The sequence below is a fragment of the Trachymyrmex septentrionalis genome, unplaced genomic scaffold (assembly GCF_001594115.1).
Source record: "Trachymyrmex septentrionalis isolate Tsep2-gDNA-1 unplaced genomic scaffold, Tsep1.0 scaffold7, whole genome shotgun sequence".
NCBI classification, from domain to species: domain Eukaryota; kingdom Metazoa; phylum Arthropoda; class Insecta; order Hymenoptera; family Formicidae; genus Trachymyrmex; species Trachymyrmex septentrionalis.
The window spans coordinates 2,652,816-2,668,545 of record NW_017305884.1 but is presented as its reverse complement, the minus strand read 5'-3'; the positions used below and the strand labels follow the sequence as shown (position 1 = coordinate 2,668,545).

Here is a 15,730-nt window from a genome sequence, read left to right as displayed (position 1 = left end):
GAATTATTGACAGCGCATTAAGCACATGTAAATGAAAAATGCCATATTCGATCAAGGCGATTCTTCGTGCCTAATGATATTTTTTGTGAATTTATATAATTTCCAGTTCAAACAAACTGTGCGCCAATTATTCATCGGTCTTGAAATACAGTCTTAAACTGAAGCTAAAGTAGTAATATCACAAATTAAATTGACAAGCAATAAAAATTATATTATTATAAATAAAATTAATATTATTAATGCAATTCGGTACTTAGAAAGCTGTTAATAACCGATGCTAATAAGCTTGAAAACACTGTAAATAATTTATTGCGAAAAATACTACCTCAGCCGGGATTCAAACCCGGATTTCGTGCGGGCGTCCTCTCAATTTAGCGCATTAATCATTCTATAGATCATACATTCTTTCTAATTGACAGATTTTAAAATGAAATTATAACACTGGATTTTTATAAGACAATATTATACCTCGCGAATGCCTAATTACACAAACAGAAAATTGACTTTGAATACTCTGTACAGCTCGATCATTTTCTAAATATATCTAAGTTTATCGACTATTATTAAGTAACTGATTAACTTACATTGTATACGTACATCCATACTCCTCTTGGCAGTCGATTAGCTGTTCTATCGAGTTTCTCGATAGCACAGACACCAATATTGTCATGATTGACGCTAATCACCATGGAAGATCCGCCTATATGGCAATCTCACCCGGCACGTCAGAGCTAATTATATTAGAATGGAAAAGAGCCAGCAGCTCATCAAGATCAGTCTAGCGGCGTCGATGTAGCCGCGTTTCGAGCCGACGTCCATTCTCGCTCGGAACATTTGGCGGTTCGAGCGTGCCGACACTCGTTGTCAGTAAAACTCCGAGTCGGAGCTGTGTTGCGAGTCCACGCCATTCAGATATACCTCCAACGTGTGCTGAATAGCCGGCGAATATTGCGTGGTTTCCCCGTTTTGACCTGATAGGAATAGCTTATATATTATATGCACACATGAATATATATATTTTTTACAATATGTATAATGGATAAAATGAAATATTACCCTGCGCGGAGAGAATAGTCGCTAAACATTTGGCCACTGCCGGATTTGGAGCACAGGCTAATGCGGGCGTGAGCCCATCAGCATCGACAGCTACAACACTTGCGCCCAATTGCAATAATCGTCGCGTAATCTGGACAAAACATATTTCTCAGAAAATGTCAGCTGTTACATTTCTGGTATCATTTACATACTTTCTGCTTACCGTCACGAGACCATTTCTCGCCGCCAGATGCAATGGCGTTCTCTGCTGCTTGTTGATCATGTTAATGACAGAAACGCGCTGCAATTGTGACGTGTTCTTGTCAGTATCGGAGCTGCCAAGTGATTCAATCCAGTTTAGAAGCAATGACGCTGCGGCAGAATGACGTCTCTGGCACGCTAAGTGCAGTGCAGTATTCTTATTGGAGTCAACAGCGCGCACGTCAGCTTTCCATTCGAGCAACAATTCTACAAAATGCATCTTATTAATATGAGATTATTTTGAAAATAACGTAAAAGTATAACTTCGTTATAGAGCGATTAAATTACCGATAGCGTTGCACTGTCCATTAACAGCCGCGCAAAGAAGTGGCGTCCGTCCGAAATAATCGGTCGTCTCAAGACCGGCTAGTTCCGGCCCGACGGAGTTCAGAATTAATCGCGCGCACTCAACGGATCCTGCGCTCGCCGCGATATGCAGTGGTAATAAGCCACACGATGAATCCCTTGGAGCAGCAACCGCTTGTCCGCCAAATTTGGTGATCAGCATCTCTAGACAATGCGCAGATCCCTGATATACAGCGCAATGTACGGCAGAAAACGGATTACCTGTAAATAATTAAAAAGTTAGCTTGATATATCACATTGGCTAATCGTCTTCGAAGGATGAGAAGCTACATGCCTTCCAAGGAGTCAAACACGTTATAATTCAAAAGATATTCCACACAATTCGAATTGCCATTATAACAAGCCCAGTGGAGCACCGTGCAGCCTTGATCATCCTTTAAAGCCGCTGCGGTTGGATCAGCTTTAAGGAGTGCGGCCAAAGCGTATAATCTACAAACAAACAGGATATAAAGCAGTTCTCGATCACAGCGAAAAATTTCGTACAAACGTAATTTCTTACCTGCCGCATGCTGATGCTAAATGTAACGGAGTTTTACCATTTACATCTTGCACAGCTACTTGAGCGCCATGCTTCAATAACAGTTTCACTAGCTGATTATCGCATTCGTTGATCACAGCGCGAAATAATGGTGTGTGCTTATTGACATCCGGCAAATTGCAGTCGGCCTTGTACGTTAACAATAGCATCGCACACTCCGGAAAGTTGTTCGCTACCGCTAGTGTTAAAGCAGTGCGTTGTTTGGAGTCGTAACAATTTACCACGTTGGGATCATCCATGTTCTGCAGAAGAAGAGCCAGGCAATCCGCATGACCTGTAGCAGCGGCACAATGCACAGGCGTGCGTTTCGTAACGGAATCCTGGAAACACGATGACATTAGTATTACGTGTATAAATGTATGCTTACCAAGCGAAGAATCCAGATTCTTCTCACCTGCACTGCCACGGAAGCGCCAAATCGCAACAGAAGTATGATGCACTGTTTGTGCCCCTTGTAGGCAGCCAAGTCTAACGGCGTCTTTCCGCTGTCTTCCTTGATATTCGTATTAGGGAACAAGGGCAGAAGCAGCTGCAAGATCTCGTCGTGACCGTGATATGCCTGTTAACCCTTACAGGGACAGTGGGATAAATATATCCCACCTTTTTCTCCTTAATCTTTTTAATGTTTTTTTTATATTTAACTACTAATATGCACATATTTATTAATATAATTTATACTTATAATAGAAACTTAAACTAAGAAAAAAATTATCATTTTTAATGATATTTTAATTAATTAAGTAATATGCTTTTAGATATAAAAAATTAAAACAAAAAATTGTTTTTAATTAATTGAGCTGCACATAAACTAATAAAGTTACAAAGTTGTAAATTTAAATAAAAGATATATTACAAATTAACACACTTTAATTTGTTGTAAAACACAATATAATTTAATAATTTTTCACATACTCCTTTTTTACTTAAAAAATCTTTTTTATTAAAAAAATCTTGAATAAATCTATAAAAATACTAATTTTTTTCTCTTAGAAAAAAATTTATTATTTATAAGTAATGAAAAATTATATAAAAATTATCTTTTTATAATAAAAATTCTTATAAAGTGAAAAAGTGAATAAAAAATGCAAAATTTAATATAACAAATAAATTCATCAAATATTTTTCAATTTTTTGATCTGTGTTAAATTCTAAAATTTCGTTTTAGATTAGGGTTAATACGAATTTTGATTTAAATTTGCGTTATCTTTTGCGTTTACGTACCGCGAGATGTATCGGAGTGAGTGCCGGCAGGGATGGCTCTTGACCGGTCGAAGAGTTGAGCGAAGTGGCCAAGTTTGAAGGCGACGATGACGCATTCAGAAGCGCTTCTAGTGCCGCTTTGTTGCCACCAACCACCGCGTAATGAATCGCAGTAAAACCACGTTTGTCGCGTAAACGCGGATCTGCCCGGTGCTGCAGCAAGTACTGCACGCATTTGAAAGATCTGCGTGAAATTAAAATAAATCATATAGACAAGTAAATTTGAGAAATTGACTCGCTAGAGAGAAAATGATACTGACTGAGCATTAGAATTCGATGCCGCTGCAGCCAGGTGTAACGGCGTTGCGCCATTCACGTCTTGAGCGTTCGAATCACTACCGAATCCAACCAGAGTGAAGACGCAAGGGTAGTGTCCTTGACATGCAGCATGATGAAGAGCCAATCGATTGTCGTTGTCGACAAGACGGAAATTGGCACCGCTAGATAATAGCAGATCCAAGCAGTCTACTGAACCCTGTTTAAAATAAGCCAATATATTCTTTCTCTTGTCACACATCGATTTATGCTATTAAATTCAAGAAATATTAATACTATATTAATAAAAGATTAAAAGTAATGCGCTACCTTAAATGCTGCCAAATGTAAAGCTGTCCTGCCACCGATATCTCGCGCGTCAATTCGCCTGCTATCGAGTTGCAATAATTTTCTACAGACCTACGGTACAATAAAATCAAATCAGACATTTATAAATCACCATATAAATCAAATGTAGGCTGCTTTCTTTTTAAGAGATATGATACAAGTTTCATTGTATCTTTATTACTTATCGAATGCAAAGAAATATAGAACGACATTTGCATCGACTATGTCTCCCAAAAGGAAAGCAGCTGTAGTACAGACACCGAAAAAATATGTAGCTCACTTCTATATGTCCCGCTAGACAACTCAGATGCAAAGGTGTACGTTGCTGTGCGTTGCGTGTAGCTGGAGATGCAGCGCTTTCCAATAGAGATGTCGTCAGACACTCGAAGCCAAACCTGTAGTTTAAAGTTTTGTTGTTTATAATTTTGTTCAAATCACAAAGTCCTATGTCTACAGGTATTTACCAGGCAGCAATATGCAATGCTGTATTTCCATTTTTATCTCTCGCATCTGGAAAAGCTCCTGCATCTAGCAACGTTTTGGATCTTGTAAATCTTCCGTGAATCGCAGTCATGTGCAAAGGTGTACGACCGTCTTCCGACTGAACGTTGACCTTCAACCCATTGTAGATCAGCATCTTGAAACAGTGAACACCATGTACACTGGCAGCAGCAACGTGCAATGCAGTCTGCCCTCGATAATTTACGGCCTCTGTTGTGAACAACAAATATAACGTTCATTCAAATATCACAAATCGAGGTATTCAGAATCCTAATAATGGCCCACCTAAATTAACGCGATTAGCTATAAGTTCCTTAATCACGAGCGGACATCCGTTCAAACATGCGATATGCAACGGTGTATTTCCATACACGTTTTTGGCCTCAATATCACCTCCAGCTTTGATTAAAATGTGCACACATTCTACATTACCAGAAGCAGCTGCTACATGTAACGGAGTATATAAATCTCGATCCTAAACATAGAAAAACATACAATATTTACACCTAGGATAAAAAAGTTTTAAAACTAGTTTTATAACAAATTAGTACTTTAACATCCACTTCAACGCCTTTGGCTTTCATTAGCGCTTTCACAATTTCATTGTGGCCTTTGTACACCGCGAAATGCAAAGCCCTTCGGTCTTTCTTGTCGGAGGCATTTATCGCGCAACCAAATTGCATTAAATATTCGCACATTTCAAGATGTCCATTATACACTGCATGATGAAGACATGTTTTCCCGCCTCTGCAGAAATTACAAATTTAACAATAATCTATATGTATATATTTAATACTTATCAATAATTTATTATAAATCTATAATTTTCAATTATGAGATAACTATTGTACAATAATGTACACAATCAAAAGTATGCACCTGTCTGAGACATTGATATTTAACAAATGTGGCATTAAAAGTTCTATGCATTGCACAGCGTTATTTGCAGCTGCTACATGAAGAGGCGTCTGCCAACTACGATCTCGGGTATTTACATCCGCTTTGTATCTCAACAAAACGTCCACTACGTTGTAATTTCCCGAGCAGCAAGCTCGATGCAAGGGAGTCAACCATTTCTTATCTTTGCTGTTAACTGCTGCACCGTTTAATAAGAGAAGTTCTACAATAGCGGTGTCTCCTCTGAAACATGAATGCCGTTTTAAATACATAATAATTAAAATAACTTTTAGTCCACTTGTTTTCTACCAATGTACATTAATTTGCTTTAACTTACTTTTTATATTTTTTTAGTTCTAAAAATTGAAAAGATAAAAAGAGTAAACTACTTTGATCTATGTTCAAATGGACCTTTTCTAATAATGTAGATTAATTGTAATCTTGATTCAACTTACTCTTCATTTTTTTTTAGTTTTAAAATTAGAAAAAAATGAAGAGTAAGTTGAAAAGATTAAAGTTAATATATATTGGTAGAAATGGACTTTCGCGGATATTATTGAGCTTCCAACATTTTTTTTAACTGAAATATTAACCTATATGCTGCCGCATGTAAAAGAGAACGCTGTTCCTTGTCTTGCCAATTAACATCCTCTTTTTGCGATAGCAATGTACGAACTGCCTCCACATTTCCATGAAATATAGCTTGTAACAAAGGAGGCTGTAAAAATAAACAATTACAAGTTCATTTTTCTTTATCTCATCTAGATTAAAGAGTAGATCTTTGTGAAATATATCAAACAATGCAGATATAATCCAAACTTCATTAAAAACACTTGTAGATTATAAAAAACATAATAATACATTGTACATAATCAAAATACGAGCGAAATCCATTAGCCTTCGTACATCCTCTAAAACAAAGGAACTTGATTTTAAAAAATTCTCAAGACAAAATATACATACAATGGATAACGTGCATTTAGGCTTCACAGGAACAAGGATAGAACCTACAGAAGTGTACGAGAAACCATCCATGTCAGACTAAAATACAAATCTGACACGGAAGAACTAACCTACGCTTCCTAAATAGAACCTGCTAACTTAGAAGAGGCCGCAACGAGAGGATGCAACGTACCTCCTCGTGGAGATCTTTGATATTCATGTTGACCAGTGCGGTCCAAGAATTCTCTGTGTCTACGTTGTACTTCTTCCACATCGTCATCCGATCGCAAGCGGGTGAGTCATCAGGTCTACAGGCACGAGATCCTCTCAGCTGTCGTCGTCGCCGCCGCCGCCGCTGCCGCCGACTGGACGAGCAGTCAGGTCAAGTTCGGGCGCGCGTGTCACGCGTCCGGTACGCGTCTCGTTCACGGGTAAATCGCTTCAACAACGAGCGATGCAACGTCGGGCTCGTCGCGTCCTACCGTTGTGTATATTCACGCGCACGTGGCCGCTTCGTCCGACGCGCTCCTCGCTTTTGCCGCCATCTTCGACGTTGTTGTGCGCGAGCTTGTAAACAACGGCATTGAATGCGGCCTCTGGAAATTGTGTGGCTGTAGCGGAGAAAGGGAGGTTTCTCTCGACCTTTCGACGAGAAGTGACGAGAAGCGAAAAGATGGAGAGATATAGAGAAACCGAAATACAAAGGAATTGCGGGAAAGAATAGACGAGAGAAAAACGTGAGAAAAAAGTGGAGCACACATGATTGCGATATTTCATTGTATTTATTTGAAACTAATTGATTTGTATTTTTCATAAATATAATAGTTTAATTTCAGAGAAAATAATTAAAATATATATATATATTTAAATGTGATAATTTAACTCGAAATAATAATTAAGAGAGATAAATTACGTTTCGGTTGTACACAGTGATATTTTATCGCAGATTTCCGTCAGTCGAATTCAATCGTTTTCTGTCCTACAATTGATTCCGCGGTTCACCAGTAATTCACGTGATCAGCGCCACTGGAAATGCCGCCAAAACGCATAAAGTCGTCTGCTACTTCAGGCATGAACACGTTCTCTCTCTCTCAATATCTGGAGTTTTTTCATCAGGATCTTAAATGCAATTTTTGCGTGGTGGAAATACGTATTTCCATCATGATTTTTGTCTAAACAGTCTAACGACGAATGCGAACCGGGATGTGTTTCATTTCGGTTTGGATGTTTTGTCATCCCAAGTTTTTTTATACTTATTATTAATTTTGTTGCCTGTATTTTGGGATTTTGTTGCCTTATACAATTTATGATCAGATTATAACCGAGGTGATCGCGAGTGTTAGTTTTGAGAGAGAGAGAGAGAGAGAGAGAGAGAGACCAATTTTTGTCTCAGTGACGCGATTGAAACGCGAATCTTACAATTATTATTGCAAAGTTTTCTTCGCGCTGATTGGATTATACTTTTAAATACTCAACAATCATAAAACGATTGCAAAACTTGCGTTCTGCTGAATGCAGCAATATATTATTGTAAGTTGTAATATCACTTTAATTTTATAATGTACTGATAAATGATTTAGCACAAGTATTACAGATGGATTTCGATGCTACTTTCAACTGCAATGGCAAAGTGAACGTCAACGACTGGCAGCTAAGTAGGAACGGACTGTTTTATCGCAAAGAGGTGGACAATGCACTTTTTTCGCAAACTGACTGTCCCTTTTCACATATGGAAGTCAAGCTCTTTGACTGCGTCATGCCTGGAGCAATTGCCATGATGGACCTTAAACATCTTATTAATTGCATGGAGTAAGAATATTTCTTGAGAATAAAATCTTTATTATTATGTTTTGAAGACTACTGAATATCATCTACGATTTTACACCATCTATAATCTTACATTTATTTTTCTATTGCAGGATGCAATTGAAAATATTAAACAGACAGGAGAGGCCAGTCATGGTATCTGGATCATGTAATAATGATAATGTAAATTACTTTTCTCTAAGAAGAATGATTTGTGAATTTATTGTATATTTCCGTATGTACATGAACAGGTAAATGCAATGCTTTCTCATCTCTATGATGTTTTGATTTTACAATAATTGATTCGTCTTATATTCTGACATTGTAGCATAAAATGGGATCTTAATGCGTTAGAAATAGTAATACCTGAAATTGGTAAAGACGTGGATAGTCTATTTGACTGCCTTAAACACTTTCTCAGCACTTTACATAGCATCCCAGATTCGACTCTATATTATGCTGCTTCTAATATAGGGAATAAGGTAACTAAAAAAATTGATTGTCTTCTTGGCCGAGCAAAAATGTTATTTCTGTTTCAGTGTAATCAGCCAGAGTTTCATTTGTATCACATGCATATAGAGTTAAGGTGGTTCTTTGTAACGTTAATGCATTCGAGAACTACATGGTTCCAATATCACACACAGCTGGAGGAGTTTGAAACTACTGCTGAAATGATCATCAATGATCTTTTATATTCTACCTTGAAAATATTTGAAAGGGTGAAAATGATTAAAATATTTGACTTGTTTGTGTAATAGTATAAATATGATATTTTATATTTCTGTTTTTGTTCAGTTAACCTTAAACTGGACTGTTGACCTTACGCAGAAAACGCCATACTGCTGCACGTGCACGCGAGAATTATGGCTCATGTTTCAAATACTTGTCGACAGTTTAGGAGAAAGAAAAAAAACTAAGGTATTTTTTAATAATAATAATCAACGTAGTAATAAATTTCGTAGCTATACTTATAATCAAATTTTAGATGTTTTGGAATATTGTAAATAGTTGTATCGATAGAGTACTAACTAAGAATCAGTTCCAAGCGATCTTTTGGCACAAAAGCGTGGACTCTTCTCTGCCAGATTGTAAAAATCCAGAGTTGTTTTGTATTTGGATAATATATCATCTGTCTCTATTGTATGGATATAGTAATGATGGCGTATATCTGCAATCTAATTCTTCAAGGGTAATTACGATACAAATTAAATTAAACTTCTAGATCGTATAACGAATATATTTTTATTTACAGATTAAATCTAACTGCGAACAAATTGAGAAGATTCTAAAAGCATACGTATGTAAAGGTGGAAAAGACGGTGAAAGGGATGAGCTTGATGTAGAGCTTAAGATCATAATACCGTTATTACTCGATCTTATCATTAATTGGTGGCAACCGCGAGTACCAATTATATCTTTTCTTTGGGACTGTTTCCACAAAAGATTAGATCAACCGTTTCTACTACAAACTTCTGGGCCTTGGACCCTGTCTCTTGAAAAGTATGTCTAGGTAGCTTATATACAAAGATTGTAGTTATATGTTCAAAAATAAATAAAGTTTGAATATTTTTTTTAGGAAAACAGCTATTAATATTTTGAAACAGATTAATGACAGAATTTACGGCAAGTTTGAACATTCCAAGGAATCCAGCTATGGCATTTTCTTACACTTGATAGGTGGGTAGATGAAAAATTTTCTAAGTGTTGGGTGTATCATGAAAGTTAATCTTTTAGGTACTTTTTTGAAAAAATACGGCATGTCAGACCCGAAATACTGGAATCAAATTAAGGGTCGTGTATATACGAAATTTTCGAAAAATAAAGTCGCAGAATTTTCGGAGAGTGGCCTCTACAATTTCATATCTTTATTTATTACTTTAGCTATTACCGCAGATACAAACGTTGTGAGTTAAAAAATATATACGATTGCTAAATTTAATTTATTAACGATATCTATTAATATACGTTTTTACAGTGTATAACAATGTTAGATCTCCTGCCATCTACGCATGAATTGAATAACGACTATAATAAAAAATGCAATCTAATTTGGAAAGGAAAATTAGCATGTCTTTTGCTGTTCAATGAAAGAAAATTATCCCTTGGTTCCATAGCTGGACATTTTACAGAAACAGTATGCTCCATTTCTTATGTAAATTATACAAATGTAAATCATACATTTTTTGTAAATCCTGATTTTTTTTACAGATTAACTTGATAAGTTGTCGCAAGGATGAAACATCTCGTTCCATGATGATCAATTTTGTAGATGTATTGAGCACGATTTTGGCTGGCAATGAGAAAATGGATCTAGGAGAGTTTAATTTTATTGGTGGTTGGATCGATCGTTATCTTTTGGAGTGCCAAAAGAACAGAATTGGATCTTTATTGGAGATGATCGCAAATGTTTTCGAAAAATGTATCATCTTGCAAGTTTCATATAGTAACAATTCGGGTTGGTATGTCTTTGTCTTTATTTCAAATATATTTTTAAATTAAGAATCTTTCGTTCTTGTAAAAACTTATTCAAATATATTAATATTATTATTTCGGATATTTTCAAGTTTATATGACGAAAATACAAACACTCGCTAAAATATGCTTGTAGATGGTGCCAGAAAAATGTTAGACGCACTGTGGTGTTTTGTTGCATCCAGAGTTCGCCAACTCGTCTTCGATCCTGTACTTACTGGTGACAATTATAAAATTATTTCCAAACTAGCTGTCATATTCACCTTAGAGGCAGTTAGAGAACCAGCTACTGCTAAGAAGTATAAACATTCGGCTGTATCTTTATTTCAGCACTTTGCAGCATCAATATTTGTCAAAGATATAAGGTAAAAATGTTTTATCTGAAAATCAATATCTATTGAAAATAGTATAATAATAAATTATCTCGTCTTTAGAATTACTCTGTATTATTTAACGTCCATTCTCGAGAATGAAGAAGCTGTTCAAAATTTGAAAAAGGAAATTCCGAATTTTGATACTATTCTTATCCAAGTTTGTACCAATTTGCTTTGTCATTACACATTGCAAAGCGATTAGAAGAGAGTTAATAAAATATATGTTTCAGGCTTGGATAAAATGTTCCATTGTTGGTTACAATGTAAGCAAGGAAGATATAAGGATTCTGCAAAATTACATTATCAATCTTAATGAGATTAAAGAAATATTTGTGTCGGATTATGATATGTACGAATTTAAGAACAGTGACGAACCTATTTTGACATTCATAATATCATTCATGAAGAAATTAAATACTTTAAAGGTATTAATTTTATGAATCCAACATGCTCGTTCAATCCAGAAAGAAATTAATACAACTGAAAAATTTTACAGTCTGAGCAAGAAAAGCATCAGTACAACGCGAAATGTAAAACATATTTCAAGAATTTAGAGAAGTGGGTCATGATACCTATAACTGAGGAAACAAAAGATTCGGAACTTGCATTTTGGATTTATAGATGTCTTGGTACACTGATTCTCTGCATTTCTCCAATGCTATATACTAAAGTAAATATTCTAAAGTATATGTAACTTAATCGCTGCTGAAATTTTTATATTCTAAAAGAAATGTCTTCACAGAATCAACCAAACGATATGTTAAGAACACTCATCAATAAAATTATATTGGTACCAGAGAATTCTACGCAGTCGTATATAAAGCAATTGGGAAAGAAGATATTCTCAATGATAATGCTCGGACTGGAGAAATTGAATGTCAAAAGCGATATATTATTGCAAGCATTGATCCGAGATATCTTCGATCAATACTTGCCGATTCTGATAGTTGAAGTCAACAGCGGTTGCAGTTTTAAGGTGTCTGATATGTTGCTGAAATGCTTTAAGGATGTAAAGAACGAATTTCTACGTACGATTTTTGAAATGTTGATGTCAAACTTTTATAATATATCATCCGACAACGTCTTGCACAAACACTCCAACTTGGTATGCAATCGTATAATAATTTGTTCAGTGTCACAGTGTGTCGCAAATATATTTATTACACATTCACACAGATAACTTGGCTTATAAAAACATTGCTTAAAGAAGGAAGAAAGTATCCCAAATATATTACGGAATATATTATCCAAATTTGTTCCCCGAGCATCTTTGGATGTTACATGAAGATTCATGATCACCATCCACACAAACTACACACAATTGATTTTATCAATGATATAATAAAAAATCCTTATTACGAGGAAGATAAATTCATCAGGTGAATAAATATCGATATATATTATATTTAAAATTTCAAAAAATATATATATATATAATATATAATTTATAATCAATCCTTGGCTTTTCAGGGAAAAATTCCAGACTGCTATTTCTGCTACAGTGCAAAAATATTTGATGACAAATACGCAATTTACATTTGAGTTCATACGATCTATTTTGTCGATAAAAAAAAGTATTATAATCAATATATTTCCGCAAATTGAAGCTATTATACTTTATGCTGAACAATATAATCGACCCAATGCAGCATCCTTGAGGTAAGAACAATTATAAATCTTTAAATTATAAATAATTTTTATGTTTATGTAGCATTATGTTAGATTGAAATTTATAATTTCAGATTCATGTCGAATCAACTAAAAAAACATATGCTGAACATGGATAATAATTCGTGACAGAATCAAAAAAATATATTAATAATTTAATAAGCGCTAAATATTCTAAATAATATTGAATTTAGATTCTTTAAAACTTTCAGACTAATCATTGGGTATTAATTAAAAAGAGTTTGATCTCAATGCACATGTAACTATTTCAATATACATAAATGCATAAATTAGATTAAGTTCATATCAAGTTAAGATACATAGTACAAGTTGATGAAATTATCATTATATTTATAATTCAATTTTGATTAAAATAAGTATATAAAGTGTATATAAAGTAAATTATTGTCTCGTATATTAAAGATACCACAAATAATTAAATATAATACACACATAAACTCACTCATAAATAACTGGCAATCATCGGTCTTATTGTAAGATATAACGTGGAATTTTTTTACAAACCGCTAAAAACAACACACCTAAACTTTTCCTCGCTACTTTCGATGTGAATGCCTCGAACGATGTTTCAACGACGCACTGGTTGTATTGCCCGGAGGCGATCGTCATCCAACTAATTCGAGACGAGACACAGCACTACGTACGGCGTTACGTAGACTTTGCTCAGCGTTGCTGCTTAATAGAGACTCTAGCCTCTCGAAATAACTGTCGATATTTTGTAACGTAGCACCGTCGTGTGTGCCTATAAAAAATTAAATACTTATACAAATAAAATGTCGAGCTGACACGTGATCAGTGATAGAATTTTTTGTGGAAACTCGCCTGGAAGCGGTATAGTGGCGAAGCACCCTGCTAGTTGAGAACGAAGAGAATCCAAATGACGCTGCAGAGCTTGATTAGTCGTTCGTTGTTGATTAGTTTCGGACTCCAAGCGACTCACCGCTGCGTGCAGACTGTCCACGTGTCGCTGAAGAACTGCGTTTTGAGCTTCGTAGTCAGATGTAGCTTTCCGCAATTGTCTTAATTCAGCCTCACAAGCTACGCAGATATTTTAATTATTTTAAAATTTGTCCATTTCATTATATTTTACTGATTAGTTGTAATTCCGATAACTTATTTACCTTTGTTATGATCTAGAAATTCTTCTGTAAAAATAGGGATGTCAAAGCCTGTAAAGTCATTGTCCTTATCCTGCTGAACGTCCTAAATAAGAAGTTTCCATTAACGTTATGATCGATTAGACACAATCTTAAATATAGTAATATCATCGTACATTCTGTTCGGTATTTATGTCCGTGCCGTTTCTTTCCTTTTTATTTTCATTTTGTCTCTCCGATTGTTTTTCATTAAATAGCCTGTATGCTTCTGTTTGCTTATAATCGCTAAACTCGCGATTGTAGCGTTCTTTGTCTTGTTCAGCTGCATCCAAATAACGCTAAAAGTATTTATCATTAATATTAGAGAGATAAATAAGATACAGCAAGAAAGTAACAAACCTGCTTCTGATCAATTGGCAATTTACTCCATTCTGCAGCCAAAAGCTTCGTGATTTCTGTGAACGTTAAGCTTGGATTCTGATTTCGAACTTTCTCTCTCCGATCGTTTAAGAACCTGTATACACATTGTATATTTCGTTATAGACAGAATATTTTAACTTATATTAAAGTACTTGTATATTCGATTATTACAGAAAGTAACCACTCAGAGGCTGTCTTGGCGCAGTGGCGTCTCTCGGGGCTTTTTTACGTTTCTTTGTTCTATTTGGCGTATTACCAGTGGCGGTGGCACTCCTCTTTACACCATTATCACACACTGAATCTGGTGCTTTCTCTTCTGTACTCACTGGCGATTTGGCTAATGAAACAGAAAGGATCAGCAATTAATTTATCAATTAATATCTATATTATTTTTATGTAGAATTTTTTGTTTAATGCACAGAAAGATTAGATGAATTAGTGATTCAATGAATCATGTATGAATTATAAATTTTGCTATAAGTTGTTTTATCAGTTAAATTATGTTATTCAAAATCATACTAATGTTTGTTTCTATAGTAGATTAACTTTAATCTCAGTTCAATTTAACCTTCATCTTTTTCTAACTCTTAAAATTTGCCCATTTGTACCAATGTAGTTTAATTTCAATCAGTTTAACTAACTCTTCATCTTTTCCTAGTTCTAAGGATTAGAAAAAGATGAAGATAAATTGTACTGAGATTAAATTTGATCTACATTGGTAGAAATAGGCATTAGAACTAGAAAAAATTAAGAGTAAGTTGAATCAAGATGAAATTTACTTTACATTGGTGAAAGTAATCATAAACATCATAAATATGATAAGTAAACTTACCAGCGTGTTCTTCCGTTTCACCATTATAAGCAGGCTGCTCCATTGTACCATTACTCTCAGGTACATCATTTATTGGAGTAGTCTCACTCATTTTTCGCGATATGTTCCTCCGGTGCTGGTCAGCATAAAATTACCCTGGCGATTTCAGACTATATATCCATCATACATTCGCAGCTGGGATCTCTCTCAGCAGGGATCATACTTTTACACTCTGTAATAGTACAAAATTATTTAGACGCGTGTAAAATACTGTTATTCAATACGATACGTACTTACCAGTACCTGAAGAATTGAGCAATACGTCAAACAAACAAACTGTTAAGGAATTGATTTGCGTTAAGTCGTGAAAAATTTGCTTGTCACTCTGCCCACTGCAAGGTTATTTTGTGGGAACTAATCAGAATTAATGGAAACTTAATTACCATCACTGCTTGCGACGAGATTTTACGTGGCGCGCTATCACGCTTGTTTGTTCGTTCGAGTCTTTTTTTCTTTCCTTTCGGATATCGTCCTCGACTATCCTCGACTCGGTCGATCGCAAGAACTCGAGAGTCAATCGCTCGGCGTCGAAAGGTGCCCAGTGATAACCGCTTTCGGGACTTCCGGGAGTTCCGGGTGGAACGCCACGCCACACGTC

At 35.4% G+C, this 15,730-nt stretch overlaps 2 protein-coding genes across 3 annotated transcripts; one reads left to right on the top strand and one right to left on the bottom strand.

The window, feature by feature from the left end:
- Positions 1-301: 301 nt before the first annotated feature.
- On the bottom strand, positions 302-15,429 carry LOC108753541 (serine/threonine-protein phosphatase 6 regulatory ankyrin repeat subunit A-like). 2 transcript variants are annotated; one of them, XM_018495205.1, is made up of 22 exons: positions 15,366-15,429; positions 15,094-15,304; positions 14,433-14,598; positions 14,241-14,355; positions 14,018-14,179; positions 13,866-13,947; positions 13,563-13,782; positions 5,444-5,704; positions 5,116-5,311; positions 4,850-5,039; positions 4,528-4,774; positions 4,344-4,458; positions 4,046-4,135; positions 3,721-3,935; positions 3,422-3,644; positions 2,595-2,759; positions 2,162-2,520; positions 1,937-2,091; positions 1,585-1,863; positions 1,259-1,503; positions 1,057-1,186; positions 306-971 (listed from the first exon to the last, which is right to left on the bottom strand). In XM_018495205.1, the coding sequence occupies exons 2-22, from the start codon at positions 15,182-15,184 to the stop codon at positions 865-867; spliced, it is 3,813 nt and encodes a 1,270-aa protein (XP_018350707.1). In that variant the 5' UTR covers positions 15,185-15,304; positions 15,366-15,429; the 3' UTR covers positions 306-864. The 2 variants fall into 2 exon arrangements, with proteins under 2 accessions (XP_018350706.1, XP_018350707.1); XM_018495204.1 differs by lacking the exons at positions 13,563-13,782; positions 13,866-13,947; positions 14,018-14,179; ... (2 more) ...; positions 15,094-15,304; positions 15,366-15,429 and adding exons at positions 6,055-6,179; positions 6,597-7,154 and having other exon boundaries at positions 302-971.
- On the top strand, positions 7,551-12,929 carry LOC108753545 (protein MMS22-like). The gene is made up of 20 exons (XM_018495209.1): positions 7,551-7,933; positions 7,998-8,212; positions 8,323-8,460; positions 8,538-8,691; positions 8,749-8,928; positions 9,005-9,127; positions 9,195-9,398; positions 9,462-9,709; positions 9,786-9,886; positions 9,944-10,113; positions 10,185-10,343; positions 10,418-10,664; positions 10,818-11,046; positions 11,116-11,212; positions 11,286-11,480; positions 11,552-11,725; positions 11,798-12,160; positions 12,232-12,434; positions 12,526-12,714; positions 12,798-12,929. Exons 1-20 carry the CDS (start codon positions 7,916-7,918, stop codon positions 12,850-12,852), a joined length of 3,462 nt encoding a protein of 1,153 aa, XP_018350711.1. The 5' UTR covers positions 7,551-7,915; the 3' UTR covers positions 12,853-12,929.
- Positions 15,430-15,730: the final 301 nt, after the last annotated feature.